The sequence below is a fragment of the Penicillium subrubescens genome, assembly GCF_028828155.1.
Source record: "Penicillium subrubescens strain IBT 31985 chromosome Unknown utg000007l_segment0_segment0, whole genome shotgun sequence".
Classification (NCBI taxonomy): domain Eukaryota; kingdom Fungi; phylum Ascomycota; class Eurotiomycetes; order Eurotiales; family Aspergillaceae; genus Penicillium; species Penicillium subrubescens.
In genome coordinates, this window is record NW_026643157.1 from 2,053,013 (window position 1) to 2,080,693 (window position 27,681).

A 27,681-nucleotide genomic window follows, 5' to 3' on the forward strand; every position below is an offset into this window, starting at 1 on the left:
GCCCTGACGGGAGGGAAAGAATTGGACAATTTATCCTATTTTGCCGCTAGAGGGGACCGGCCGTGCAGAGTCGTGGCCACCAAAATATTTCCCGCGTATTCAAATACTCGCTGACTGCCTGCTTCGGAAGTGGATTTTCAGATCCTGGCAGACTTTGCGAGTTGACAGAGAAGGCTCAACTTCGACCGACTCGACTCTTTCTCTTCCGAATTTGTATCAAGTCAACAATTGCTACTGATACTGCACAATGGGGAAGGACACCTTCACTCTCGCCGGCCGGGAATGGCCTAGGGTCACTTGGTGGAAGATGAAGGGCATGCGCACCGTCTATCTCACTCTCTGGGCGGCCATGATCACCTCTGCGACCAACGGTAGTTCCCTCTCTTCTTTCGCGCCGCGAGGATTCAAAGGTAGCAACGACTGACAGAATGATAAGGCTACGATGGATCGCTGATGAACGGTCTGGAGGCCATGCCCTCGTGGAATGACTGTGAGTAATTTCAAAAGTGGATTGAGATCACCTTGTGGCCATAGATCTGACGATAGACCAATCTAGCCTATAACCACCCGAATGGCTCCACTCTGGGTCTTCTGGCAGCGGCCATGTCGATCGGCTCCATGATTTCGATTCCCGTTGTCCCCTATGTTGCAGATATCATGGGTCGTCGCGCCGGTGTGGTCCTTGGCTGTGTGATCATGCTTTTCGGTGTTGCCATGGTTTCGATTGGATATCGCATTGCGCTCTTCGTCGTTGGTCGTATCATTCTCGGTTTCGGTCTCGGTATTGCTCAGGTGAGTTGGATAATGATATCGTTTCTGGTGGGTTGATCACTAACGGAAAGCAATTAGGAATGTTCGCCCCTGCTTGTTACGGAGTTGGTGCACCCTCAGCACCGAGCTGTCTACTCGTCCATTTACAACAGTTTGTGGTACGTGGGCTCCCTCATTGGAGCCTGTGTTGCTTTGGGTACGTCAGATAAATGACCTTGAAAAACGCACCGAACACGTCTAACGTGACGATCTACAGGAACGAACCACATTATCAACAGCGACTGGTCATGGCGTGTGCCTTGTCTCTTGCAGGGAATTCCATCCATCTGCCAGCTGATCTTCATTTGGTACGAGACACTGACAAAAGCTCAACAAGAAACAATGTTGCTAATCTCGAATTTGCAGGACTGTTCCCGAATCCCCCCGTTGGCTCATCTCGAAGGGCAGACTGGAGCAAGCGAAGAAGGTCTTGGCATACGTGCATGCCCAAGGAGACGAAGACGATGAATTGGTCAACATCGAGTTCGATGAGATCCGACAGACTATTGAGCTGGAGAAGGAGTTCGAGGGCAACAACTGGACTGAGTTCTGGTCTACCCCTGGTAACCGCCATCGTTTGATCATCTTGGTTTCCATTGGTTTCTTCTCTCAGTGGTCGGGTAACGGAATTGTCTCCTACTTCCTCCCTCAGGTAAGCTGTGAAACCATGTTTAGCAAGAGGGCACATCAGCTAATCAAATTAGGTCTTGAAAATGATTGGCATCACCGACAGCAACAAGCAACTCACCATCAACCTGATTCTGAGTGCAGTCAACGTGGTCTCCGCCACCGGTATTTGCTTCTTCGTCGATTACTTCGGCAGACGCAAGCTCTTCTTGACATCCAGTTTCAGCATGCTTGCGTGCTATGTCGCGTCAACCATTGCTCTAGCCCGCTTCAAGATTTCCGACGATGCCGGAGTGAAGAACGACAACGCCGCCAACGCCGTCCTTGGTTTCATGTTCCTCTTCTACATTGCCTACAACATCGGTTACAGTGGTCTGTTGGTTTCCTACTCCTCTGAGATTCTGCCCTACCGCCTCCGTGCCAAGGGTCTCACCATCATGTTCTTCTGTGTCGATCTGTCTCTCTGGTTCAACCAGTATGTGAACCCCATCGCGCTGCAGGACATTGGCTGGAAGTACTACATTGTTTACTGTATCTTCCTGGTCTTTGAGATCGCCGTCGTCTGGAAGTACTACGTTGAGACCAAGGAGATTCCTTTGGAGGAGATTGTCAAGATGTTCGATGGTGATACTGCTATTCTGGGAGGTGCGGCTGCTTCTGAGAAGGTTATGCAACTCACCGCCAGTGGAGCCCATGGCAGATCTGCCTCGGCCGATGGTGGTGAGAAGGCGATTTCTACCCAGGTTGAGCTGTAAATAAGATGGCTCTATGGAGTGGATTGATGTTGCAGTGGGTCGTTCTAATGAGCTACCCTTGTCACTTAATGTTGGCTTCTTAAAGAAGTATTGTAATGTTGTTGCTACCAATATGAACTTTTGATACTGGCCAATGGCCTGATTCTCAATACAATGTTTGACAGTGACTGTGATATGCCTCGTCGTAACGTTTGGTGATAGCTTCGCTTTGTGTATCTCAGCAACCTAGCAGCATGTTTGTAGCTACCCGTAAATAATGTTGATGGAGATTCCCTTAGGAAATCCCAGTCGGACGTTTCCTTGGGATTCCCCTCACAGCTGTTTCCAAACCCAGCACTTGCAGATTGTCGAGGCCCTCATAGGCCCTGCCTTTCCTTGTTTCTTTTCTTCCTCTAGACAGGGTTCTCAACAGACAGTTTGAACTAGGATTAATTCGTTCTCTTTTTGCTTCCTTTGCATAGTGGCGCCAGATGCGCCATCAATTTTCAAGCTAATTTTGTGAACTTCTTTGCAGTTACAGCCTCATTATCCATGCATTCTTTCTATTACCTGAGGCCTTTTCTAAAACCTTGTACCTCGCTTACAAGCTACCCTGGGCAGTCGTCACGACAGTTTGCCATTGGTTTGATTTTGAAACTTTGAATGCATTAATGCCTCGGCTATCCTCACCCGATTCGCGGAGCTCACAGATCGGCATCTTTGAAAGCGAGAGTATGCCGAAAGAGGCGACTCTAGTAAATGAGCTGAGGCCACTTCTGCACACAAGCGAGGCGCTAGCTCTAAACCACGTGCTAAATACGAGTTTCAAGATTAACCACGCTCGTTCATTTTTTCCCTACTTACTGTTTTAGTGGGCCCGGGTGAAATCAACGGTTTATCCCAATATAGTATAGTATACATTCGACGATTACCTTCTTCTCGAGAAAGCTTATGTCCGCTCGGAATATATTAACAACGACTCAGTCACCAAACAGTATATCCTTTATGGGCATTAGGCTATAATAAACGACCCCAACACATTCATTAGATTAAATGACTACTGACTTGTAGCCGGATTTTCGGTTGAATAGAAAACACAGCAGGCTAGACTCTGTTGCCGACGCTTCAGTCCGGCCTAGTCCCTCCTTGGTCTTGCGAAGCCGGCTTTTGGCGAAAACGAGACTAGCCTGGCATACTTAGCCATTTGCCCCCAAATTCTTCTCCAGAATTATAGCCTAATATCCCCATGCGTGCCCCGGAAAATAGACGCGACCAGGGGTGTTGACCGTGGGCGAGCGAATTATCGCATGGATAATAGACGCTAGCAAGGAGAGCAGACATACATTTGCGGGGAAGTATAGGGAGATAGCTAGAGCAGAATTTTGTTTATATAGCTTCAAAACTCCTCTCCGGAGCTACAGTACTAAACCACAACTCTCAATTTCAATCCTTCAATCTCTATCACAATGCGTGCTTCTCTAGTGATTGCGGCCTTGCTGGCTGGTGCGGCTCAGGCAGCACCTCCATCTCCACCTCACTTGCCCGGTAACAACAACATTGATCTCAATAAGCTTGCTCAGCGCAAGGGCAAGCACTGGTTTGGAACTGCGGCCGATATCCCCGGAACTGCTGAGACCACCGATGCTGCCTATCTCAAGGTGCTGAAGAAGAACTTTGGCGAAATTACACCTGCCAATGCTATGAAGGTGTGTTCAATTGAAACAATCCTCCGTCCTATTACTTGTTCTCTCACTAACATTTGCGTCTCTAGTTCATGTACACCGAGCCGCAGCAGGGCGTGTTCAACTTCACCGAGGGCGACAAGTTCCTGGAGGTGGCCGAGCGCTTCGACAGCAAGGTCCGATGCCACAATCTTGTCTGGGTCAGCCAGGTGTCCGATTTCGTTACATCCAAGACCTGGACCGCTGAGGAGCTCACTGCTATCATGAAGAACCACATCTTCAAGACTGTTCAGCACTTCGGGCGTCGCTGCTACTCGTGGGATGTTGTCAACGAGGCTCTCAACGGTGATGGTACATTCTCCTCAAGTGTCTGGTATGACACTATCGGCGAGGAATACTTCTACCTTGCATTCAAGTATGCCCAGGAGGCATTGGCCCAGATTGGCGCCCATGATGTGAAGCTGTACTACAACGACTATGGTATTGAGAACCCGGGTACCAAGTCGACCGCCGTTCTCCAGCTCGTCAGCAACCTGCGTAAGCGCGGCATTCGCATTGACGGTGTTGGTCTGGAGTCGCACTTCATTGTTGGCGAGACCCCTTCTCTCGCCGACCAACTTGCCACGAAGCAGGCCTACATCAAGGCTGACCTGGACGTGGCTATCACTGAGCTTGATGTTCGTTTCGCGGCTGCGCCTTATTACACCGCTGCCGCTCAGAAGCAGCAGGCTGAGGACTACTATATCAGCGTCGCCAGTTGCATGAATGCGGGTCCTCGTTGCATTGGTACGGTTGTTTGGGACTTTGATGATGCTTACTCTTGGGTCCCAAGTGCTTTCGCTGGCCAGGGTGGTGCCTGTCTCTTCAACGATACGCTTCAGGCCAAGCCAGCGTACTTCGCTGTCGCCGATGCTCTCGAGGGAAAGCCTTGCAGTGTGTGCTAGATAGTATACTGCCAGAAAAGGGTCGACTTTATTAAGCTTTAGCTATTCAAATGAAGCTACAGATCTTACTTTGAACACAGGTGCAAAGAAAGCCATCTCCAAATAAAAACATGATTGAATTAGGGAGACAGGTAAAGTAAAGTAGAGGTTGTGAAGAAGCCCTCGCAGATTATCCCTAGCTCATCAGGTCCCGGCCTTCGATCACCATCATCCTCCGCTTGTCCACCCGTAGTCCACCCGTAGTATCCCAGAATCTTCCTCTCATTTGTCACAGCATGTTTCAGCCCGCCCAGGGTTCGTCCATGAGCCCTTTCGCATTGAGTCGCCGTCGGGCCCACATCACATACCCCCATTTACGCAGAACTCGACGGTTAGGATTATTCACGGCGTTGATCAGTTTCTCGCCGGTATTAGCCCAACGCCAAACATTATCGGGTCCAGTATCTGGGTCAGGGTACGAGGGAAGAAACTCCAAATCGCCCTGCTCGCCACCGATGCGATGTCTTGCCTTCTTGACGTCCCATGATTGGATGTGCCGTCTCATGAACTTATTGAAAAACCAGCCCCTGGCTTCCTCAATCTTCATACCAGGCCATTGCCGCACTGTAGGCAACGGGGCATCTATTATTTTCTTGACATGACCTAGGCCAAGGCAGACTTGATATGCCGAGTTATCCAAAGCCAGACGACGGGCTTTTCGGGTTCCAAGTCTCAGGATTTCCGCCTATCAGCTTGTTCACAACTATCAGAAATGAGAGTTAGCAGAATTCTGAACGAAGGACGAGAAACTGACTTACCGGGTTCTACAACTTTCTGCATACCCTGGTAGACGCAGGCGAGCTGTTCACACTCCAAGGGTGCGAAATTAGTGAAATTGGCCTGGCCTGGCTGCCACTGGACTTGTTCGGGGAAATATTGCACCAAATCTCAAGTCGATACAGGGTGCGACAAATCCGATGTTTCTCGGTTGGTGACAGAGGCTGCATAAACAGAATTCAGTGCCAGGGCTCATGGCTGCCAGAGCCTCGGAAGCCAGCTTGTCGCAGAAGAACTCGACAATCTTATGGAGCTCGACAATCGCAGCTCCCTGGTCGAGCCAGAAAGCATCTGGTCCGGCGAAATACTCTTCGTCCCGGGAGAAGTACTTGGCAAGTATTGTTTCAATATCTTCATCCGGCCAAGATTGTGCGCCGATTGCCCGAAACGCAACTACTGCATCGTGGAAAAATTTCACTGGGACTATGTGCCGCACGAACTGACGGACAATATGGCTTTCTCCGCTTTTAAAAGCACGATAGAAAGCGGCGCCTGATAGCACGGCCGACTGGATAGGGTTGGCTTCAAGCTCAATTCTGAAGGAGCTTGGGAGGGAGGGTCTCAAAGCCTTTCAGATTGAAGGGCTTGGTTGGGTGTTTATCCTCCATGGGGATGAGTAGTGGTCTGTTGGAAAACAAGTCAGACTGATATGAGTAGAGGATGTGAGACCAAATGGATCAGAACTGACACGAAGTTGACAGATTCACTACTCTTTTGGAGAATGATGGAGTAGTAAAGTAAGAGATCGATGTCCAAGAAGAGGGTCTGGAGTGACGAGAGAAGAAGAGCGCCGCGGCGGGGGAGAAGTGATGAAGAGAGAAGGGGAAGAGAGGAAAGAGGAAAGATCAAGTATCAATAAATGGTATAAGGGCCCCGGTGCAAGACCCCCTTGGGGTCGTTGTTTGCCCTCATCGCCGCGGCGATGCCCTTCCGGATGCTCCTGTCAAGGGCAAGCAGATTCTGTATAACTTCGTTCCAGACAATAACATAACAAGATTGGAGGCAACGCTAAAAGACCCGCTTTCTGTCATCGCCGCGGCGATGTCCTTCCGGACGTTTCTGTCGAGGGCAAACTATAGCTCTGACTTCAAATTTTCGGTGCAGAGTATAAAACAGGCACCTGTCGATTCTATATCATCGAGCTGACTAGAGACTGTCTCACACGCATTGTCAGATGGAAAACGCCGTAATACCCTATCTCAATCAGAGATTTGAGTGGGTTTCCCTTGGTGATGGTGAAGAGTGTCTCTGCGACAGTACAAGACGAGAAACGCCGAAGAACATTGCCAGTTCCATCTCTAGACTCGGGTCAGTCCTCCAGACTAGCCTGTAGACAAAGGTGTATAGAGGGTATATAGAAAGAATTATTGAAAGGATTATAGAAAGCATCGTAGAAAAAAAACGAAATTCATTGGCTAAATATGGCAACTTACGGAGACCCAAACCAAGACCCAGTCTATCTATACCCATAACGTACAACCCCAAGAAAAAGGGAAAATAAGAAAAAAAAAAAACTTCAGAGGAGAAAAAGAAAAGAATGGCAAAATTAATGCTTTTTCCTCTCCCTCTCCAATCTCCATACCAAGAAGGGGGAGTTCCGGTCTAGACACGACGAGAACACATCTGTATAGGATCTGGGGTGTGGCGCAGTTATACATGATGAGAGGTCAAAAGGGATGAAGCAGGCAAGGTACCAATGGTAGGTCATCACAAACGAGAAATGGGTAAAATGAATATGTCTATCACAGGGTGGGCAGGGAAGCGAAGTCGAGGGCGTGGAGGCGGCGTAGCGTTTCAAGAGGGAACACACAATGTATCTTAGGTGCCTGTGTGTTGGGGACAGGGAAGAGGCTAGTCAAGGATAGCCGGGGATATAATGGCGGTTACAGGAGGCATGGCTTTTGAGTAAAGGCATTTACTCCCGAGACACGTCACGGCCGAAGAGACGGGCCTTGATCCAGTCGACAGCGACGAGAACACGGTTGCGGGCTGGGATTAAACGTTAGTAAATATCAATGAGAGAAAAGTTGTAAATTTGGGGATACTCACAGCTGAAGCACATGCTCAGGTAGGCACTGCGCCAGAAGAGGTAGGTCAGGGTACCACCGCTAGCAATGTTGCCGCTCAGCCAGCTGATATCGGCAACGGCACGCTCCTTGCCAATGTAGGCCAGAGAACCCTGGTGGGAGTACTGGAAGGGACCAATCTGCTTGGTCCTCCGCAGCTGCTTCTGGCGCTCACGGATCTCGTCAAAGACACGGTTGCGGTCCTCATCAGTCTTAGCCAGGGACTGCTCGTTGGAGAGGGTCTGGAGCTCCTTCTCAATGGTGTCGGTCTTGGCCATGGTGTTGAAGAGGCGAGCCAGGAAAGCACCCTCCTGACCGGCAACCTGAGCGGTAGGGGCATAGTTGGTAATAGCACAGTCACCGACGGCCCAGATGTTCTCAGTGCCGTTGACAACAAGGTACTCGTTCACGGCAAGACCACGGCGGGAGTTGGCCTGAGCTGGGAGCTGGCTCATCAGGTCACGGACAACGGGGCGCACGGCGTTACCGGTAGCCCAAACCAACAGACCGTAGGGGATAGTCTCCAGAGACTTGCTGCCATCAGGGTTGGTCACCTCAGCCTCGATGTACTTGTCGGTGACCTTCTTGACCATAGTCTTGGTGCGGATAGTAATCTCCTCCTCCTTGAAGGTGGATTCGGTGTAGTCAATCAGTTGCTTGGAGAACATGGGCAGAACGTTGGGAAGGGCCTCGACGAGAGTAACGTGGAAGTTGTCCTGGATCTCTGGAATCCACTTCTTGAGATCGTCGTTGAAGAAATCTTGCAGTTCACCGGCGAATTCAACACCAGTGGGGCCACCACCGACCACAACCATGTGCAGCAGGCGCTTAACCTCGTCGGGGGTCTGATCCTTGAACATAGCAGTCTCGACACAGTCCATAATACGCTTACGAATGTTCTGAGCATCAGTGACCTCCTTCAGGAAGCACGAGTGCTCACGGACACCCTGGATACCTATTTACCAGCATTGTTAGTGTCTCATTCATGATGATCTTTCACTCGCATCGGTATCACCTACCAAAAGTCGCGTTCTCGGCACCAACACCGATCACAAGCATGTCAAAGGGAACCTCAGTGTGCGAAATGTCACCCTTGATCTCGGAATCATCGCTGATCAGAACGACGCGCTTCTCGTAGTCGATCTTGGTGGCTTCGGCTTCGTAGAACTTGACGGTGGCCTTCTTCTGGCGGAGAATGTTACGGATGGGCTCCATGATCGAGCGGTGCTCGATCAAACCGGTAGTACATGAGGGCAGCAGGGGAGTGAACAGGAAGTAGTTGCGGGGCGAGACGACGACGACGTTGTAGTTTTCAGTGTCGAGCTTCTTCAACAGGGAGACGGAACCCCACCCAGTACCTAGAAAACCGATCGTTTAGTGAGTCAATTCCTGTCTGTATCGGCCAGAAGACCGATTTCGCGACCGTAATCGCGTCATGACATACCAAGGATGACCAGGGTCTTCTTGGTCGGATCAGGCTCGTACTGCTCCTCGGGATGACGCAGGTCGTAGATGCTGTAGGCCGTCGCACCGATCAGACCGAGAGCGCTCAGCCAGGTCAGACGCCAGGCCCAACGCAGAGCGCGGAAACGCTTCTTAGGCTTGGGAGCCGGCGAAGGAGTAGGAGCAGCATCGGCGTAGCCTCGACGAGCGACGCGCGCGATGGACAGGCCATTGGATCGAAGCGGCTTCGAGCGCAGGGCCTGGGAGGTGGTCGTGAGAGTGCTGCGCGACACGGACGACAGCCTCATGATGGGAGAGACCAGGGAACGCATTGCTAGCGTGGTGCCAGCCATGATGGGGGTGTGGAAAGAGCACACCAGCGGGGGTTGGGAGCGGATGGAAAGCCGGGGGGAGGAATTGAAGGGGAAAGGGAAGGGAGTCAAGATATACCGCCGGTGTGGTGATAATAATAATTCACGGGTCGACCTAGTCAGTCAAGCCGGGCGAAAATCCAAAAATCCAAAAATCTCTTGATAAGTCACTCTGGTGGTCTGCTGTTTTGGGCGAATCGGTGTGTGGCCAGTCAGAAGGGAAAGAGCTTTTCTGCTTTTTTTTTTTTTTTTTTTTTTTCTGCCACCCGCCCAGCCGAAAAGAATAATCAATGACTTCATTCTAGAAGTATATCTTCGGGAAGGAATATGATATTTATGAATTACTCTTTACTCCCTGAACCAGTTATGAATTTACTACTCTATCCATCAATTGACGCCTATTCTCTATCCTTTCCCAGACTCGATCATGATTTCACAAGCTAAAATGACCTGCTATGGAGCTGTGCACTCGGGGACCCAGTTTTTTCTGGGCCCCGTGGCGGCAGAAAGCTCTCCGAGAAAATTAGAGAAAAAAGAATGGCAAAATTGGAGACGTGAGGGGAATAAATGGGAGTCTCGGTGAGGAGAAATTAACCGCTGAGGAGAACATACCCAGACCTCAACTCGGTAATATTAGCGGCGCGGTTGTGATAGGTCTGGACTCGATCTCTTTGTTGTCTATATCATAACTACACCGTAGAATCAATCCTATTTTGCTATTCTAGCTATGCTATTATTTGAAAATCCCCCTATGACTCTTCTGAGCCCCTCTATACCCCCTAAATCATTCAAATCATCAAATGACCTACGAGCTCCCCCGATTTCCCCGGAATCACCCGCGGAACAACCCGTTACGTTCGGCAGAATCCAAGCGTAGCTCTTTTATGCCTGTATATCATTAGTATTCTGTCATCCTTTAACTTTGCAGGGGACTAGGCTTTCCTGATTCGTAATATCTGGGGAAACTATTCCCCTGGTCAGCCTGGCCCACATCTAGGATCCATCATTCTTCCTCCCATCGCGGCCCGATTTCTTCCTGCCGCCCTCGTCAGCCCTGCCCGAACTATCCCCGCCCTCGCCGGGACTCGGCGAACTATACGGAGTACATGGCCACTCATATAGCTATCCTAGGAATAGAGTAAAGCTCATGGACAAGCTTGAGACGGAGAAGAATTATTGGCAGAGTAAATGCCGCTTATCTCGCCGAACCTGAGATACTAAATAGCACTCCAAATAGCTACAGTATGTATATACAAGAGCATCAACTAACTTTCATGTTAGGTATACTAACAGTATAGAAGCATATTTTTCCCTCTTAAAATGCTATGAAATTAATTCCTTTTCAATTCTTAGATTTAGGAACATCAAAGAAAACCACTTGCACCGTCGTATCATCTCGCGCACGCCTCGAGGCTGGTGGCTCGCAGGCCAGTCGACCTGCTACCAACTCATGGTGATTCCCACCAAGCGAATTCCTCACCAAATGCACAGCAACATTCTCATCTTGAACAGTAGTTCTCTCTTCAACAAATTTCCAACTCACACCTTTCCCAAATTGACCAAAATCAAAAGGTTCATACGCTGGTTCCCCCTCGTTCCCATTCCTCTGGTCGCCTCCTCCATGTTCCAACCATTTCCCCACAAGATCAACAGCCTGCTGATTAGTCAATGTATCCCACAAGCCATCCGTAGCCATAATCAGGAAAGAAGGACTACCAGCATCGATCTTGGTACTAGTCACAACCGGTTCTGCCGTCAGATAGGGCGGTGTTTGCACAGGGTATCTCGGCGTCAACGGTGATGGACCGTAGAATCTCTTCTGTGTCTCCCGTTGGAATTCTAGAGGCCATTTCCACAGGGCATCGCCAAAGGCTCGTGAGACCATGATGCCGAGGACTCGTCCGTTTTTGACAATGTCTGCTTCACCGGGATGTTCCGCGTACAGCCTGGTAATTTCTTCTTCGTTCTTGCCAGTCTGGTCGACTGACAAGGCTTTTGCTTCCCATTTTCCGTCGGGACCTTTTTGTCCCAAAACTGCTCTCGAGTCGCCGGTACACGCTACATGTAACGTGCTTGTGGTGGGATCATACATGGACAGCAAAGCGCAGGACCCAGCATAAGCGGGGGCTAATCTCTTTATCTTCTCCGGTAAGGATAGTTCACTCTCAATTGACCCCGCAGCTGTCTTGATAATCGAATCATCTAGTTTCAAGAATCCCTTCACGATAGCGCCTTGCACCATCTCATCAGACAAGATTCCTTCATCTGAGGACGGTTGGACTTGACCCAAGCTATGTCGGACAAAAGGCAGAAGTTGCTCCTTCAATAACTCTGCTGTTTGCGCACCTGAATGACCATCAAAAACACCCCAGACCATCCATATCTTGCCAGGATTCCACGGCGAGGCAAATTTGCCGTGGGTAAAATGGTCCTCGCACGGGCTGTTAGACGGCAACTGAGCACCGTCATATCTGCTGACACCGTCAACGTTTTGCACCAGATATGAATATGCTCCTTGTGATATGATTCGTGTCACTTGGTCTTTGGAAGGACCGGGCTCGACGGTCCAGTTCTCAGATGGGGGGCTTTCGAGATGCGGTGCATCGTCACGGGTAGCTTCGTCTCGGGTATTTACCAGCCACCAAAGGCCCGGCATACTGACCACGCTGGCTGTGGCAATCATTTTGACCAAAGGTTTGGATGAGCCAAATTCAGAGCTAGAGCGAGCACTCTTGGTCGAATATGTATTTTTGGCCCGCATCCAAACGTTTGATGTCGTGGTGACGCGGAGGCGCGTCCGAGGCATGCCCCATAATAGCATGTTTGCTCAGGCTCAAAGTGAATTCAAGAGCGGAGAAGTCAGGAAATAAAAAAAAATTCGTTGTCTGCTTGAGAAATTGGTTTATTGAGGAATATCTTGGATGAATCGAGACAGCATGGAGTGCTCCTTTCTCTTGATCTGGGAAACCCAAGGGATGTCGAGTGCGGTGAGAAGATACAGATATGCCTCATTAAGCCAACAGAAAACCCTAAAGCACAGAGCCTCACAACGTTGCAATCTCACAAATACAAGTTTGCCCAAATCAATGATGCGGTACTGTAGGTAAAGTTGGTGATGATTGAAGGGATGCTCACGGGACAATATGGAAAGGCACGTGATCATGCATTCAGATGTCCCAATGGCGGGCTCGAAGTAAAAGGAGGTTTTAATCGACTTAGATCAAGAAGATAATTCTCGAATTTGGGATAGTACAGTGAATCTTCGATTAAGTATTTCATCTTGCCACTGACAAGATTTGAAGTTGATAGTAAGCCTGACATACTGTGATAGACTAAGTACTTGCAAATTAGCCTATGTCGACTATATAGATATCCCATTTAGTGAGCCTGTCATAAAGAGTGCATTGACCGGTTACATTGAAGTAGGGTAGACTATGTACAAGCACCGAAGCCAAGACCATCTAGAAACAAAGGGACGCCCCGACTAAAGCGGAGACCAAAGAAAGATAAAATCCAAACATGGAGAGGAGAGCAATGTATATTGCCATAACGGGGGAGAAGAGAAAGGTATCACAATTACAAGGACCAAGGATAGAAGAGGTATCGAACAAGGTAAACGGGGAGGAAAACCAGATAGAATAAATAAACCAGGTCATGACAAGAGATTCATCAGAAGATGTTCCAGCGACTGCGAGTATCCTTTGCGGCCTGCGCACGATCCGCTTTCCGGTGCATGCTGCGACCGTCCAGCTGGCGGATGCCTTCAATCTTCTGCAGGGCCAACTCAAGAAGCTCTTTCTTGCGGATAATGTCGAGATGGCGACGGACGCGCGGGTCTTCACGGGCGAAGCGTTCAATCTCGGCATCTGAGAGGTGGCGGCCGAGTCGTGCGTCGAGCTCGCGGGGGAAGTTGTAGTAGAATTCGGAGAGAAGTTCCACATTGAGGAATAGCACTGCTGTTGAGGTGAGTTTGTCGGCGACAACGTCGAGGAAGACCTCTGGGCAGTAGTATTTGTTCTTTTGCGTGGCGCATTGCTTGGATCGAACGGCCAGGAGTCTCATTTTGATGAGATCGGCTCGATCACGGAGGAATATGCCCTCTCGACCTGGAAAAAAAGATTAGTTTGCGGGATTCAAAAGTAAGTTGCAATCGAAATAGCTTTGCTTACCTCTTTCCAGCAATTCGGAGCTGAAGCCGCCAGCACCACCCGAGCCGTTGCCCTCCAATACCACATCTCCCTTAAGGACCCGGTCAATAAATGACATCACATCCTTCAGCTTGCGCTTTCCAATTTGATCCTCCATGTGCTTCGTAGCTGACTCGCAAGCACGAAGTTCTTCCTTTAGCACCTTGCTCACATTTTCCCTACCCTTGGCCCACTCCGAATCCTCAACCTCAATTTCGAATTTATATGGCTTGATGCAGTTCTCAACCTGGTCACTCGTGCTGAAGAAACGGTCATTCAGAATGCTGTTGCAGGCGTCTGTAATCTGCTTGTGCGCTCCCGGATGAGAAGCGAACGTGGAAGAGGCCAGAAGCTGGTCCACGTGGTTCTGGAGAGCACTGGCAACTACAGTAGTGGCAAGCCTGCCAATACCAAGCTTCGTCAGAGAAGAACTTGAAGCATCAAGTTTCCGGTGCCAGTAAAGAGAATCTGGGTCAGCTTTCGGTAAATCCGTGAGGGGGTCCAGCTCTGGTTGTCTTGGAGTCAGATCCTCGACGGGCTTGTTCCAATAACGCTGGGCCAGAATATCCATAACCCGCTGGTCCAGTTCAGCCTTAAGCATCTCACGAACCTGCGGCCGACCGAAAGCCTCGGCAAATGCCTTGAAGGAATGCTTGAAGCTATCCAAGCTCTCGGCAAGATATGATTCGGCACTCAAGGGCCGGTCGTTGTATTGCACCTTGAACTCGTACGTAGCTTCCTCAAGCTCCTGGCTAATGGCATCTCTGGTTCCTGAGAGGCTAGAGGCCATGGTCTGCTCAAGAACATGCATCAATTTCTTCCGCAGTGTCGTAACGCCGACGGAAGTATCTGAGTGTGGCCCAAATTCGGATGGGTGGGCCGAGAAATACGCATTCTCGTTCTTTAGAATAGCGCTGGTGATATTTCCAGAGCCTCGAGAGAAGAGGGCGTTTGTCTGAGGGATCCGACTCACGACACCGACGTACCCCAACCGAAGAGGGTACTTCTCGTCGGTGAGAACATCATGGCCTCGCTCCGGGGTAACGAGATCCATCTTTGTGATGACACCAATGGTTCGCTCACCCCGGGGATCGACACGCCGACTGGACCGGAGCGCTGTCGAGTTTGCCAAATCCACATCAGCCGCCGAGATGGCCAGAATGATGTTGGGAGGTTGGATGTATTTGTCGCAAAGATCGGCAATCTTCTGCTTCAGTTCTGGGGGCTGGTCATGACCTGCCACCTGGATATAGCCCGGGAGATCGATCATGGAGAGGTCGGGAACGTTCGGAGAATATATCGTCAATTGAATCGGATCGTCCGAGACACAGTCCCTCTCAGGAACGGCGAGGTTCAAGTCGGTCAAGGTACGCTGAATCGAAGAGAAGTCTGTCATCTTGCCGAGGCCCAGGGCGGGAAATTCGCCATATTCAGCCTGGGCGTTGGGGGTGTTGACCAGGGTGAGTTCAATTGGGCGACGGGTAACCATATTCGAGCCCTTGGGCAAAAATTCATGTCCAACGATAGCCTCCAGTACTGAGCTCTTCCCCGAAGACTGCGATCCGATGACCACAATGGAAGGCAGAGTCAACGTTCCAGACTGGCCGACTGATTGAAGAATATTTCGGATCTCGATCATTTTGCGTGTAAGAAGCATCATTTGATCATCTTCAGCGATTTCTCTATCCTCTCGTGAGTCCTCCTCATTGGACTGATCGTAGCCAAAGGCAGCACCCGTTGCAGCTGCAGCTCCCACTGCTCGACCTTCCTTTGGCTCCTTTCCACCTCCACCGGGACCCTCCTTCTGAGATTTAGATTCCTCATCGAGTCGCAGAATCTTTTGTAGCCATTCAGGAAGATCCACATCCTCCGCTGTCTTCTCCCATCCACGCTGTGTTTGTTCCGCCACATCCTGAAGTCCCTGGAAGAAGCCCGATGCCGTGTTGCCCGCCGTCTCTCCGAATACTTTCAGCATATCAACTGCATAAGTTCCAGCCTCTAAATCAAACACATTAGTAACTGCAGATCTTGCAATATCCAATGATAGAACTTACGGGTTGCTTGGTACTGTAAATATGCGACTCCCGCAATCGTCGCTCCGCCAAACATAGCCGGAATACGAACAAGCTTGAGTGCCAGTTTTGGCAACATCCGTGCAAATGAGATCGATCGGACAGCAGGGACATTATTGTGAATCCCATTTGAGCCGATGGGCCAGGCGCGTCTCCTCAAGGCGGCACCACCATCAGCACGCAGCAGGCCCCCCGTTCGAGCGCCTGCATTATGAAGATGGCGTGCCAGGCCAGCCCGCACAAGCGGAACAAGTCGGTGGGAGAGAATCCTCCCACTCATGGCTGTCGCTGGATCGCATGCAAGATGTGTGTTGAAGTAAAAGTAGAAGAGATGAAGATCGCCGAACACTGACATCAACGTGCCTTGCGCGAGTGGCCGCTTGGTCTCCCGTAACTCCCGGTCACGTGGCTGTAAATGACGTGCTGTGCAAGGGAAGTGAGCTGGCCAAAAGGGAGAATTTTGACTCAAAAGAACATTCACAAGAAATAATTTATTGGTTTCTTTTCCATCTTACTCTTATCAATTGAATATTTATGGTTGGTGGTGGTACATAAAGATCCTCCAGCTGCTGCCCGATAGTCGGTGACTCTTCACCGATACAACACCTATCCATTGACCGTCCGCTTTATCAACATCAGAGGCTGAGCATTGGGAGCTGTCTCTATAGCCAGAACGCTTTCAACTTAATCCTAGAGAGCTTCAACAGAAATATCTTGTATATTGGGACATAATCAAGGCGCTACTCGACAAATTACCGGCCTCACCATGTGTCGTTTTCTGGTGAGTTGAAGCTTGGGCGGGCTGGGCGATTTCGGAGCTACAATCTAACAACTATCAACAGATCTACAAAGGCCGAAATGAGATCCGTCTCAGCAAGCTCGTCACAGAACCCAGCCATTCAATCCTCACACAGTCCTACGACTCGCGACTAAGATTAGTATGTCCGGACTGACTCATGGCGCACTGGGCACTTATAGCTACCCAGCTACCCGAAGCTCAGACTCATACATGAAAAACCACCAAACTAACACAAACCCTCTAGGATAACCGCCGCCCTGTAAACGGTGATGGCTTCGGAGTAGGCTTCTACACAGACCCCAAGCTAGGACCAGAGCCCTGCATCTTCACATCCACACTTCCAGCCTGGAACTGCGAGAACCTAGAACGTCTCGCGTCCAAGACATGCTCGAATCTAATCTTTGCTCACGTCCGCGCCACCACGGAGGGTGCTCTCGCCGACAACAACTGCCATCCATTCCAGCACAACACGCTCATGTGGATGCACAACGGTAACATCGGCGGATGGAACTACATCAAGCGCACCCTGGGCGAGTCTCTCGCCGATAAGTGGTATCTAGGCGTCAAGGGCGGGACAGACAGTGAATGGACCTTTGCGCTATTCCTGGACCTCCTTGCGAAGGAAGGTGTTAATCCCAGCTCTGATCCTGGGCCGGAAGGTTTTGGACAGGCGCTGCTGCGGAAGGTCATGATGAAGACTATTGCTCGGATCAATGAGCTTGTGCGTGAGGCTCGGGCTAAGTATGATGTTGCTGTTGAGACGCGGAGTTTGCTAAATTTTGCGGTGACGGATGGTCATACCGTTGTTTGCACGAGGTATATTAGTAGCAAGACGGATGAGCCGGCGAGTTTGTACTTCTCTTCTGGGACTAAGTGGAAGGAGGGGAAGACGAAGGGTCATTTCAAGATGGAGCGTCATGATAAGGGGGCTGATATTGTGCTGGTGGCTAGTGAGCCGATTACTTTTGAGCGACGTGAGTTTGTCCTACCCCTGCTCCATCGCTAGATAACTAACCCCGTGTTCTTACTACAGACAACTGGGTCTCAGTCCCAACAAACTCTGTCGTGACAATCCACAAACAAACTGTCCTGCTACACCCAATCTTGGACGAGTTCTACGGCGAAGACCTCAACCATGACCGCTCCTCTTGCTACGCAGTCTCCAAGGGTCTCGTCAGCAAAGCCCCCGGTACTACTGTGCCGCCGCAGGAAGCGACAGAAAAGTGCGCGCCCTCCGCAACCAACGGGACTGGCCTGGATGATCATCGGCTCGGACACGCTGCCAGATGTGCGGCGACGCACTAGATGAGAGATCTTGGATGTGTTGATCCGCGGTAGCTCTTTCATTGCAAATTGTTGTTTTTTTGTTGGCATCGGAAGCACAAGCAACGTTTTCTCTTTTGGCGTCAGTGGAATCTTCTTTGTTAGGGGTAAATTGGTACGCAATCTAGCATATGGAGTTTGTTAGGCTTTTGCCTTGTGCTTAAGGTTGTTTGAGTTGGTCGAATGAATTACCACCTTATTTTCGGGCTTTCGGACTGGAATTTGGCATAAAGCTGTGACTAGAGAGAACTCAGGGATGGAAATACGATTTATACTACCGGCTCAACTTCTAATCTACACGATGTACTATTATTGGGTATAATGTACAACAGAGAATCCAATTATTAGTTCTGGGATATTCTCCCCCTCAACTATCATCCCCAGATATATTAGCATGTTTAAAGTACTTCATCCCGACCCAAGCCACAACAACCCAAACCCACGACATGACAGCCGTCAGTATAATAAGCGCAGGATAATATCCCACAATCGGCAATGTAGGATCATCTTCCAACTCCGGCGGCGCATACGGAGTCTCACCTACATCCCACGCCCAACTCCAAACCTCAAAGCAACTGCCCATGCCCACGACAAACACCAACCACGTCACGATGAGTATAATCCAGCCCCACCATTCCGTCTCGGAGTAATCCCACGTATCAGCGGTACTCTTCATTTCCACGGGGTGTGTAGCCAAGGGGGACGATTTGGCACGGTGCACGGTGCGATAGGGTGTGTCTGGGTCTGCGGGGAGGGGGTAGGAGGAGTAATCGGATTTTGTGGAGATGTGGAGAGCCGTCGGGGGTGTGAGTTTGGATGAGCCCGTGCTGGTGGAGGTATTATTTGTTGTGTTTATGCGTGGGAAGGAGACGAGTTCTTCGTCGTCGGTGCCGGGTTCTTCGCCGCCAATGAGGTTATGCGGCGTGAGGCCTAGTCGACGCCGGGCCATGGGGGAGCGGAGGATTTTTTGTGCCGTGCTGGCGCGGAACCAGCTTGGTTGAGTGTCTTCGGCGTCGTATTCGAGGCTCTCGCGGGAACCAAAGCCATTCGCTCCAGGGACGTCCTTTGGAGACCGTGGCGCCTCGCTCATGTATCGAGGAGTTGTAGTTGTTGTATCCGCAGACTTGGACGCAGCCCGCTTCTCGCGCGACTCAAGCCTTGTTCCTAACAGGGCAGTTTTCCGAAGTGAACCCCTTCGACGCCGTGTCTTGCGCTGCTGTTGTATGACCGCGGACATCGCCCTCGCGCCCGTCGTTGCCTCGCTATTCATCTGCGGGATGGTGGGCGGGAACACCTCGTTGTCCCCATCCTGCTCCATAGTGTGGGACTTTGCTTCTGATTGCGCAGATGCCTGACTCATGCGGAGGAAAGAGAGTCTAGATAGTAAAGAGCCGGACAGGCTTCGTCTGTGGCCGTTGCTTGCACTGCCAGATCGCGTGCGATTGGATGGTCCGTCGACGGTTGGGAATTCCGCATTGCTGCTTGCGCCATCGTCCATTGGCGCGGGTGGAAACCGAGAGCTAGCACCTCAGCTCCACGTTGTTTAGTCCCCCAGCATTGGAAAAGTACACCAAGGGGAGTGTTGTCTGCGCGTTGGGTGTTTGGGTTTACACTGGTGGTGGAGTACGGAGATGCGCTAGGAGTGATGTTTGGCCTTGAGGGTCAGGCAGCAATATTAGCGCCATGATATAATAACCGCTGCAGGAATGACAATGGAGCACACTCCTCAACCTTACATAGAAGAACAACTAGAGGATCCTGGCCTCGTCAGGAAGAGGTACTACTTGATATTTTCTGATAGGAGCCGAGATGAAATTGGCTACCTACAGATTGGGTAACACCACAACGGGCATCATGCATGAGAGCAAGATAAATCAGGCAAAAGGCAATTGGCAACAGTCTAGAAATCCCGTGACGCTAAAGGCAAATTGGTATATCGGCAAGAACACCAGCAGGCATGAGAAACATAGCAGAAAGAAGACCAAAGACCGATTCATAGTGCCAAAGCACGCAAGGAAATTCATCACGGCATGTACGAATACTTGTAAGGAAGACGACGCAAGACAGAATCGCATAAACAACAAGTTGACAACCGAAAGAAAAGCAAGGGGAATAGCACAGGAAGAGCCAGAGAGAAAAGCCCGATGAGAGTATCTTTTAGAATAGTGAGAGAACAGGAGCAGGATCCGGGACAAGTATGGCCTAGAAAAAGTGGAATAAAGCAGCAATGACAGAGACTGAGAAGCTGATTTGATACAGCACGATTCATGTACTGAGAAAACAATGCAATAGGAGCTAAGCGAAGGAATTGACAAAAACAAAAACAAGACCAGGCATACGGAAGCACAACCAACAGGATAGGAGTAGGGAGGTCGCTTTTATTTTGGAGAGCAACGCGCAAGAGTGAAAGTCCAAGGAAAGGCCCTCGAACCGGTCCATGCATGCTCAAAGGAAGGAAGGAAGCAAGATAAAGTAAAATAAGATGAGACGAAAAAATAAAAGATCGAACCAACAAAGTGGATTTGGGGTATTCGGTGCACAACACACAAATTCCATTTCAAGACAAAAGCAGTTTGATCGCTTGGTAATCCACTTCAACAGGCAATTTAGAAAGAAAATGAATAGCAGATGGAAATGGGAGAGACGCGTGGGATGGTATGGGAGCGGGGGAGGAGAAGGGGAATACTTGAGGACAACAACAACTGGAAAGTGTTGACCAGTCAAAGTCCAGCTCCAGAGGAAACGGTTTCCCATGAATGACATGGAAGGCCATACCCTAGGGACAGTCATGGGAGAATCTACGCCTGGTAGGCTCCATTGAAGTTGTTGTTGGACTGGTCCCAGTTACCAGACGGGGACATGGGCTGGCCACGACCGTAGCCGCCGCCGTTCCCTTGGGCATAGCCCTGGGCAGGCATCCCGGGGCCACCAAAGTTGTTGCCTTGTTGGTCCCAGCCTCGGCCAGCAGGGGCAGGACCTATGCCTCTTCAGTCAGTGAGAAAGGTTGGAAATACAGAAATAAGAAAAAGGATGCCTACCTTGATTCATGGGGTTTGCGGGACCTCCGTACTGGGGGAAGAAGCCCGGACCGTTGTTGAAGGGGGGAGGAGCAGCGGCCTGCTGCGGGGAGAAGTTGTCAAACTGACCAGTAGGAGGTCGGTCCTTGCCCCACTGATGAGTTTAATGTTAGTAAACCGAGATAGAGAGAAAGGGGTTGGAATGAAGATGAAAACATACGCTGCACTTCAGAGGACGACCGTTGACATTGTAGCCATTCAGCTGGCAAATAGCCATCGCGGCGTTCTCGTGCGACTCCATCTTGACAAAGGCGAAGCCACGGTCAGCCTGGAGACGAGTCTCGAGGACGTAGCCGAAGTTCTGGAACAGAGGCACGAGATCGCCCTGGGAGGTGTAAGGGGTGAGGTTGCCAACGTAGCAGGTGGTCTGCCACTGAGGGGTCTGCTGCACAACCATGTCGTAGCTCTGGATACCCTGGGTAGGGAAGTGGTGGTGACCAAAGGGAGTGGTGGGGGTCATGCCCATAGCGGCCATAGCCTGCTGCTGAGAGATCGAGGGTTGGCCCTTCTGGTTGGCCCAGTTGCAGCGAATCGCACGAGAGCCGAGCCACTCGCCATCCATCGCGGTGAGGGCCTTGTCGGCATCAGTGCGGTCCCGGAAAGCAACGAAGCCGTAGCCACGGGAGCGGCCAGTCTTCATGTCCCACATCACACGAGCCTCGGAGACGGAACCAAAGGCAGAGAAAGCCTGGGTCAGAACCTCATCGTTCACTTCATTGCTCAGGTCACCAACGAAGATGTGGAAGTGGTTGGAAGTGTCCTCCTTGCTGGTGCTGTTGGACTGATAAGCCCAGTTGACGCGGATTTCCTGGAAAACAAAAAGTGGCACGGTCAGCGAATTCCAACCGGATCTCATGACCTTCGTCACCTCATCTCTCAGTCTATGACACTTACCGACTGATGGATGCGGCGGCCGTTGAGAGTCTGCATTGCGCGTTCAGCAGCACCAGGATCATCGAACTCGACGAAGCCGTAGTTGTTTCCCTTGCTGTTGAACTGTTGAGACGACATCAGTGTCTGCTGGGCGTTGTATAAGAGGCCTTCATTAGATCAGAAGACACCAAAAAGTTTTCGCTGGTCCGAAAGTGCGGATGGTAGAAAACACAAAAGAGGAAGGAGGTCTGGAGGGGGAAGGAGGGGCTCATGTCAGGGACAAAGAGGGGGTTCCAGTTCCAGTATTCAGGGACCAACTCACATTCTTGTCAGGAATAATCTTAACGCTGACCACGTGGCCAGTGGTCTCGAAAATCTGCTTGAGAATATCCTCTGTCACGCGGGGGTCCAGACCACCGACATACAGAGCTCTCTTGTTGGGTTCGGGGGCAGCCCGGCGCACATAGCCACCCGCGCTGGTAGGGGACATCATGTTGCCAGACAGGGGCGAGGAGATGGCCGTCGGAATCGGGTTCGTATTCTGAGGAATGACCACGGGGGGACGTGGAGGCGGGGGCATATGGGAGGCGTTGGTCTGGCCGTTGCCTTGAGCGCCCTCGTACTGCTGGGTTTGGGCAGTCGTGGGCTGAGGGGCCGATGGCAGCGAGGAGGGGGTGGGAGCGGGAGCGTTCTCAGCCATCGTGTATAGGCGTCTGAATTTCTCGGGATAGGAAAAAAGCGATCACGATTGTTTCAAAGAATGCTAATCAACAGCGGTACCCAACAATGACCAGGTAAGTCAGGAGTGTCAGGGCAGGTCGACACAGGTATAATGACGGAGAGCAAATGCAACACGGAGACCACTGTTGCTTAAAGTAGCTGATTCTGGAAATATTGACTGATGTAGAGGGGATAAGGTGTTGATCGCGGGGCTTTTTTTATTTGGAGAATCCAATGGTCTTTGAATGGGACCAAACAAAGAGCAACAAAATGACAGCAAATCGTAGATGATCCGATAGCTATCCAATTATGCGATCGGGGTACGAGATAGATCGGGAACCGAAGTATACGCAGGTATATCGATAGGAAGATTGCTGTAGGTCGTAGGGGGGTAACAGTGACAGAGCCAAGCGCTTAAGCTGCACAGAGTCGAATGTAGACGGATGGGAGAAGCCCCAGAGGAACCAACAAACAACAATTCAAGAAAGAAAAAGCTAGGAAAGCTGGCCAAACACACAAGGAAACGGGCCGGAGGAGTCGCGAGCGACAAAGCCCAGAAGAAAAAAACGAGACGATGGAGCACAAAAAAAAGAGATAAGGATGAGAGGGGGAGATGCAAAAGGAGGAAATAAGTCGAAGGTCGAAGAGTCGAAGATGCCGATGAGGTGAGGGTCGCCAGTCACCCAGTCAGTCCCAAGGGCCAGTCAGGAGGAGTAGAGGGGAAACCCGCCATCCCCATTTGGGTTTAGCGTCCCTCCTCTTTCACTGGTGAAGTGGGCAAGTTGAGCTGTGTACAACCTCAAATGAGTTTCACCCGACAATCCACGGTCCTGCCCCCTGTACTCCCAATTATACGATACACACCCTTTTGATGATACCAACTCCCTACGATAATCTCCCATAACCGCTGCAAATCGTCATGACCACCAACTTTGGCAGCCCCGACTCCCTGGCTGAGCTTTCCGCCCTCGTGGAGCGAACGGTACAGCTTCCTTCCTCCGCGCCCCAAAGGGAAATACGCGGTCCCACCGAGCCTGCTACTGACATTGAGATCCAGCTCATAGAAACCGGGCGATTGTTTCGCAAATCAAATTCCCTACCCGCAAGCACCCAGCTTCAACGCTCTATCCCCACATATTACGATGGCTTCCAGGACGCGCTGGACAGCCTATCCGAACAGATTGTGAGTGCGCAGATTAGATACTCTGGGAGATTTACGGGATTCTGCAGATGCGTCTTTGTAGATATCTAGGTTTAGCTCCTAGACCAATATTCCCGCTAACTATTCTTAGTTCATCGCAAAGGCCTTCCTAGAGAAGGACTACGAAGCTATTAAGGCACGCGAGGTAGTGCCCCAACCCACCGAGGATGTATCCATGAGCGGAGTCGACCAGAAAACGGAGACGAGTCCACTACCACTACTATCGACCCTCGAACAAACGGACCTAGCCTCGCAACCTCTAAAGGTCGAACCCACATCAGACGAAAATGCAGCGGCAGGTATCTCCGCACCTACAGAAGCTATCCCACCACCGCAACCCAACGAACCCGCGCTCAAAATAGAAGAGAAAGAGACGGGAGGCGTTGCGCCAATGGACCAAACACTCCCCGGGGGTACTGAAGGCATTCAATTCGACACGGTCCTCGACGAGGGCGGAGCCCCCAACTCGTTCGACCTCAATTACGACTTTGGCAATGACGACATGGGCAATCAAGCCTTCCTCTCCGGAACGGCCTTTGGCAGCACCACGACCGGCCCCGATAAGCAGCCCGGTGCCTCCCTCCCACCGGCCGACAATGCGACCGCGATCCCTGCGGGCGGGGGTGCGTTCGACATGGAGCTGGGCAAGGCGGATGGCGCCAATCCATTCCCGGACTCGGGGACCGGGATGGACGATATGATGGCTCCGGGCGAGTCGAGCTTTGATGATCTGTTTATGGAGAGTGAGAACTTTGGCGAGGCTGCGGGGGGACCTGCATCAGCTGGAGGGTGATAGTTTGATGGAGATTAATGAGCTGGATGATAGTTGGTTTAATTGAGTGGGGAGAGTTTGGGAATTCGGGCAACGCAGCCAATTCCAGCTCAAAAATAGAGAGATGTGTGCTGCGCAACTCTTTGTACTACTGTATGATCTGTGTGATAGTCTCTGTGATGGGTGGTGGAGACTGGGGAAATAGTCTCCCAGGATCTGCGATTCATCTGCAATCTGCACTAGTGTTTGTGGGCAGATCTACCGGGCATGGTGTCCTACACTACTGTAGTCTGTATGTGACTATGTATGGATGTGATGTACTAGTTTCGAGGGCGGGGAAAGACTTCCTAGAAGCAAACCTAACCAACACTGAGACCAACAGTTGCCATCTCCCGCTGTTTTGCTTTTCCCTCCATCCAAAGATTTGTGTGTCTGTGCCACGTACTGTACAGTAGTTTCTCATGCAATAGTGTTAGTGTCAGAGTGTCTTGTTCACCGCAATTCGATCAGTTCGAAAATTTAGGATATTCGGGGCTGAAAGGCTGGAATACTTGGGGGACGCGATGCATCCAAACTGATTCGATCCACTATGGGGAATAGTGGTTTGGATAGTGTCTGCTAGCACTTGCGACCAGTCGAACTAAATTATACTCTATAGAAACAGAATACAGTATTCGGATGGCACTTTCCTTTTCTACTATTAGATAGCTTGCTAAATTGGCTAGATTATCCCGATCGACTCTAAATCTAACATGATGATTTCGTGATCCAGACTAAACCTACCAGACAGACAAACCGAACCGCCTTTCACTTCCTTCATGGTCTGTTGGTGGTACAGCTCTAAATTGCTAGTTAGATCGAGTTCGACAGATAGTTTACTCCGTAGTGCACGCCACAAAAGGGACCTCATCTCCATCGGAAGCCTCGGCCAAGAGAAACCAAACCCCGTGATCAAATTAAACCCCAGATCCAAGCCGATGACGTCGAAACTGGAGTACCTACAGCCCTACTTAATTTAACAAAAATTGTCAAACGAACTATGATGCTGGGCGTGATACACCACCACTGACGTGGAGTGGGAAAAATCAGGGCAGAGCAGGGGATCGTGCCTTAATTTCGCCAGGGACCGAGAGCGAGGGACGGCTGGGAAGTCAGGATAATATACTAAACGCTCAAGATGGTGCCCGGTGTACCAATGAAATAGTCCATGCTGGATGGTGTAGTTGGAGGAAGAAGATTTAGGTTTTTTGTGGAGGGGTTGAACATCTGACAAGGGACTGCGTCTAAGAAGACTAACTTGGAGAGACGCGTGGGTGTGGGTGGTCGATGAGGTCATTGCCAGCTGTTAAAATGAGGCTTTGGCGTGGCTTGGTGGAGTGATTTGCGCTGCACACGGGAGAATGGTCTCGGGAGATTTGAGAGAAGAGTGTAATCAGGGAAGTGAGAACCGGATCATGGGGATCGGTGCGTAGATCTTGTTGTTGGTGGTGTAAATGTACAACTACAACTTTGTAGAGCGGGAAGTACTGAGATACACATTGAATTCACATACAGTACATTGGTCGAGTACTTTGTACCATGACGTGGATTTCTCCCATTCACGCTCTAGAATAATAATTAGTAAACACTGACAGATCAAAAGCTATCGATTCGCCTCTTTAGCATCTACCCCAACAAGAATGACTGGGAGTTGATGTTCAACTCGCGGACTTGACATGGCCTTCAATCCCGAACTTCTTCTCCGCGGAGTCCCACTCCCGGGCCATTCACATCCTCCTCCCGCCCTTGATTGAATGTGACCCCCGCTAGCCCGTGCAGCAAACTCTGAAAATCAGGGCCAGGATTGATGGCCAGGGCAAACCCGTGAATTAAGCATTTCTGTCGGGAGACAGCTCCTGGCTGTATGACGGAGGGGTGGGGTCAAAAGGAAGGATTGCCGTAGTTATGGGTGGTCGTCTGCTCCCCTTTGAGAGAGATGGACAAGAACATACATACAGAGTATGAGTACATACATACAAAAAGTCCGACCTCGAATAATCTTCGGGATTCGCATGAGGGGGTGATGTAAATCCGCTCGTGCGCTTTTGGAGATTGAACTCCATACTTTAGGTGTGTGTACAGTTTCTTCTTCCCCTTGGATCGGTGTACAACTATAAACTGTAAAGCGGGCGCTTCATAATCTCCTCACATGCGAGGTGCCGATGGAAGCGATCTCCCCGCACCCGAACCCTTCCTATCGCCGAGTCTTGGAATTGTGCGGACCATGATGCACCTGTGTTCACTGTTGACTAATTCCCGACGCCCGTGCCGCATATCCGCATGTTGGAGAAGAGGATTAGAAGAGCCGACATATCCGTCGACAGTACTGTAGAAAGGGCTATCTCGGAGAGGGTTCTTCTTCACGTCGTATTGCGTGTTGGATGCATGGGGTCGTGTGCTTAGAGTGTAGAGTAGAGCATACAGCCTTCCTACCTATAGTACCTCTAGTGGTCACAGTAGTATGTCCAGTAGATAAAAATTTGCTATTTCACCCATGTTCGGACATCCTAGGTAGATCGAGATCCATTCAGCCCTATTCTCGAACCGTCCAAGTGTGGAGTTATTGGAGACGAATTCTATTCCGGATGGAGTATCACTACCACGGGGAGTATAGACTCAAGAGGCGTTGAGGCATAAAGGAAAGAATCTCCACCTGGACGAGAAGGGAAGTTGCAATTTGCAGGCGCAAGCCGAATGAACGCCGAAACTTTAGAATCGCGCCCGACTATTTTTGTTCAGTAGTCATAGTCAGTAACCTTCCACGAACTAGTTACCTCGTTAGTAACTACTTACTACTGTGACTGTCTGGGCCCGGATCGCCGGATACAGAGTGAAAAAAAAAGAGGAACCGGGTTCCAATGGGCGTCGATATCATGTCATCATCGATCCGTTCGATCCATGTATCGGCCCTCGGGCCTTGAGGATCCTTATAGGCTCCCCCAATTATTTGACTAAACGTCCTCCTTCGGAGTTGCAAGTCTGGGAGGGAATATTTAGCACTGATTTCATCCGATCCATTCTGGTTCTAGCCCGGGAACATCATCTAATCATATAATCATCTCCTGGTACCCCAAGGAACATTCTTGCGATTATACATTTTGACATTTCATATTCTACTTGCTCTA

At 50.5% G+C, this 27,681-nt stretch overlaps 10 protein-coding genes across 10 annotated transcripts; 4 read left to right on the forward strand and 6 right to left on the reverse strand.

The window, feature by feature from the left end:
- Positions 1–247: 247 nt before the first annotated feature.
- On the forward strand, positions 248–2,192 carry N7473_010512 (sugar porter family MFS transporter; the record flags this gene model as incomplete). Its single annotated transcript, XM_057156451.1, has 7 exons — positions 248–371; positions 437–490; positions 557–792; positions 850–967; positions 1,028–1,118; positions 1,177–1,462; positions 1,515–2,192. 7 exons carry the CDS (start codon positions 248–250, stop codon positions 2,190–2,192), a joined length of 1,587 nt encoding a protein of 528 aa, XP_057005106.1.
- Positions 2,193–3,637: 1,445 nt separating this feature from the next.
- N7473_010513 (Endo-1-4-beta-xylanase D) lies at positions 3,638–4,797 on the forward strand (the record flags this gene model as incomplete). The annotated part of the gene is made up of 2 exons (XM_057156452.1): positions 3,638–3,877; positions 3,943–4,797. 2 exons carry the CDS (start codon positions 3,638–3,640, stop codon positions 4,795–4,797), a joined length of 1,095 nt encoding a protein of 364 aa, XP_057005107.1.
- Positions 4,798–5,077: 280 nt separating this feature from the next.
- N7473_010514 (uncharacterized protein) lies at positions 5,078–5,783 on the reverse strand (the record flags this gene model as incomplete). The annotated part of the gene is made up of 2 exons (XM_057156453.1): positions 5,078–5,521; positions 5,619–5,783. The coding sequence occupies 2 exons, from the start codon at positions 5,781–5,783 to the stop codon at positions 5,078–5,080; spliced, it is 609 nt and encodes a 202-aa protein (XP_057005108.1).
- Positions 5,784–7,004: 1,221 nt separating this feature from the next.
- N7473_010515 (uncharacterized protein) lies at positions 7,005–9,679 on the reverse strand. The gene is made up of 4 exons (XM_057156454.1): positions 9,124–9,679; positions 8,699–9,037; positions 7,663–8,634; positions 7,005–7,602 (listed from the first exon to the last, which is right to left on the reverse strand). Exons 1-4 carry the CDS (start codon positions 9,473–9,475, stop codon positions 7,529–7,531), a joined length of 1,737 nt encoding a protein of 578 aa, XP_057005109.1. The 5' UTR covers positions 9,476–9,679; the 3' UTR covers positions 7,005–7,528.
- Positions 9,680–10,835: 1,156 nt separating this feature from the next.
- Positions 10,836–12,314, reverse strand: N7473_010516 (PP2C family serine/threonine-protein phosphatase; the record flags this gene model as incomplete). Its single annotated transcript, XM_057156455.1, has 1 exon — positions 10,836–12,314. The coding sequence occupies one exon, from the start codon at positions 12,312–12,314 to the stop codon at positions 10,836–10,838; it is 1,479 nt and encodes a 492-aa protein (XP_057005110.1).
- An 848-nt stretch (positions 12,315–13,162) lies between these two features.
- Positions 13,163–16,032, reverse strand: N7473_010517 (dynamin-related GTPase MGM1; the record flags this gene model as incomplete). Its single annotated transcript, XM_057156456.1, has 3 exons — positions 13,163–13,599; positions 13,663–15,678; positions 15,735–16,032. 3 exons carry the CDS (start codon positions 16,030–16,032, stop codon positions 13,163–13,165), a joined length of 2,751 nt encoding a protein of 916 aa, XP_057005111.1.
- Positions 16,033–16,518: 486 nt separating this feature from the next.
- N7473_010518 (glutamine amidotransferase subunit DUG3) lies at positions 16,519–17,856 on the forward strand (the record flags this gene model as incomplete). Its single annotated transcript, XM_057156457.1, has 4 exons — positions 16,519–16,533; positions 16,595–16,690; positions 16,796–17,525; positions 17,585–17,856. 4 exons carry the CDS (start codon positions 16,519–16,521, stop codon positions 17,854–17,856), a joined length of 1,113 nt encoding a protein of 370 aa, XP_057005112.1.
- A 385-nt stretch (positions 17,857–18,241) lies between these two features.
- N7473_010519 (PIG-Y family protein) lies at positions 18,242–19,372 on the reverse strand (the record flags this gene model as incomplete). Its single annotated transcript, XM_057156458.1, has 1 exon — positions 18,242–19,372. One exon carries the CDS (start codon positions 19,370–19,372, stop codon positions 18,242–18,244), a length of 1,131 nt encoding a protein of 376 aa, XP_057005113.1.
- A 1,300-nt stretch (positions 19,373–20,672) lies between these two features.
- N7473_010520 (uncharacterized protein) lies at positions 20,673–22,524 on the reverse strand (the record flags this gene model as incomplete). Its single annotated transcript, XM_057156459.1, has 5 exons — positions 20,673–20,851; positions 20,913–21,045; positions 21,112–21,759; positions 21,846–21,968; positions 22,147–22,524. The coding sequence occupies 5 exons, from the start codon at positions 22,522–22,524 to the stop codon at positions 20,673–20,675; spliced, it is 1,461 nt and encodes a 486-aa protein (XP_057005114.1).
- Positions 22,525–23,463: 939 nt separating this feature from the next.
- N7473_010521 (uncharacterized protein) lies at positions 23,464–24,538 on the forward strand (the record flags this gene model as incomplete). Its single annotated transcript, XM_057156460.1, has 3 exons — positions 23,464–23,526; positions 23,602–23,727; positions 23,837–24,538. 3 exons carry the CDS (start codon positions 23,464–23,466, stop codon positions 24,536–24,538), a joined length of 891 nt encoding a protein of 296 aa, XP_057005115.1.
- Between the last annotated feature and the right edge of the window lie 3,143 nt (positions 24,539–27,681).

What these genes read in the sequence shown, in the direction of transcription:
- N7473_010515 (XM_057156454.1), bottom strand. Translation starts at nt 9,475, where the DNA reads ATGGCTGGCACCACGCTAGCAATGCGTTCCCTGGTCTCTCCCATCATG. An exon ending in TGCCGAGAACGCGACTTTTG is followed by an intron (nt 8,635 to 8,698) that starts GTAGGTGATACC and finishes GCTGGTAAATAG; the next exon opens with GTATCCAGGGTGTCCGTGAG. An exon ending in CCTGAGCATGTGCTTCAGCT is followed by an intron (nt 7,603 to 7,662) that starts GTGAGTATCCCC and finishes GTTTAATCCCAG; the next exon opens with CCCGCAACCGTGTTCTCGTC.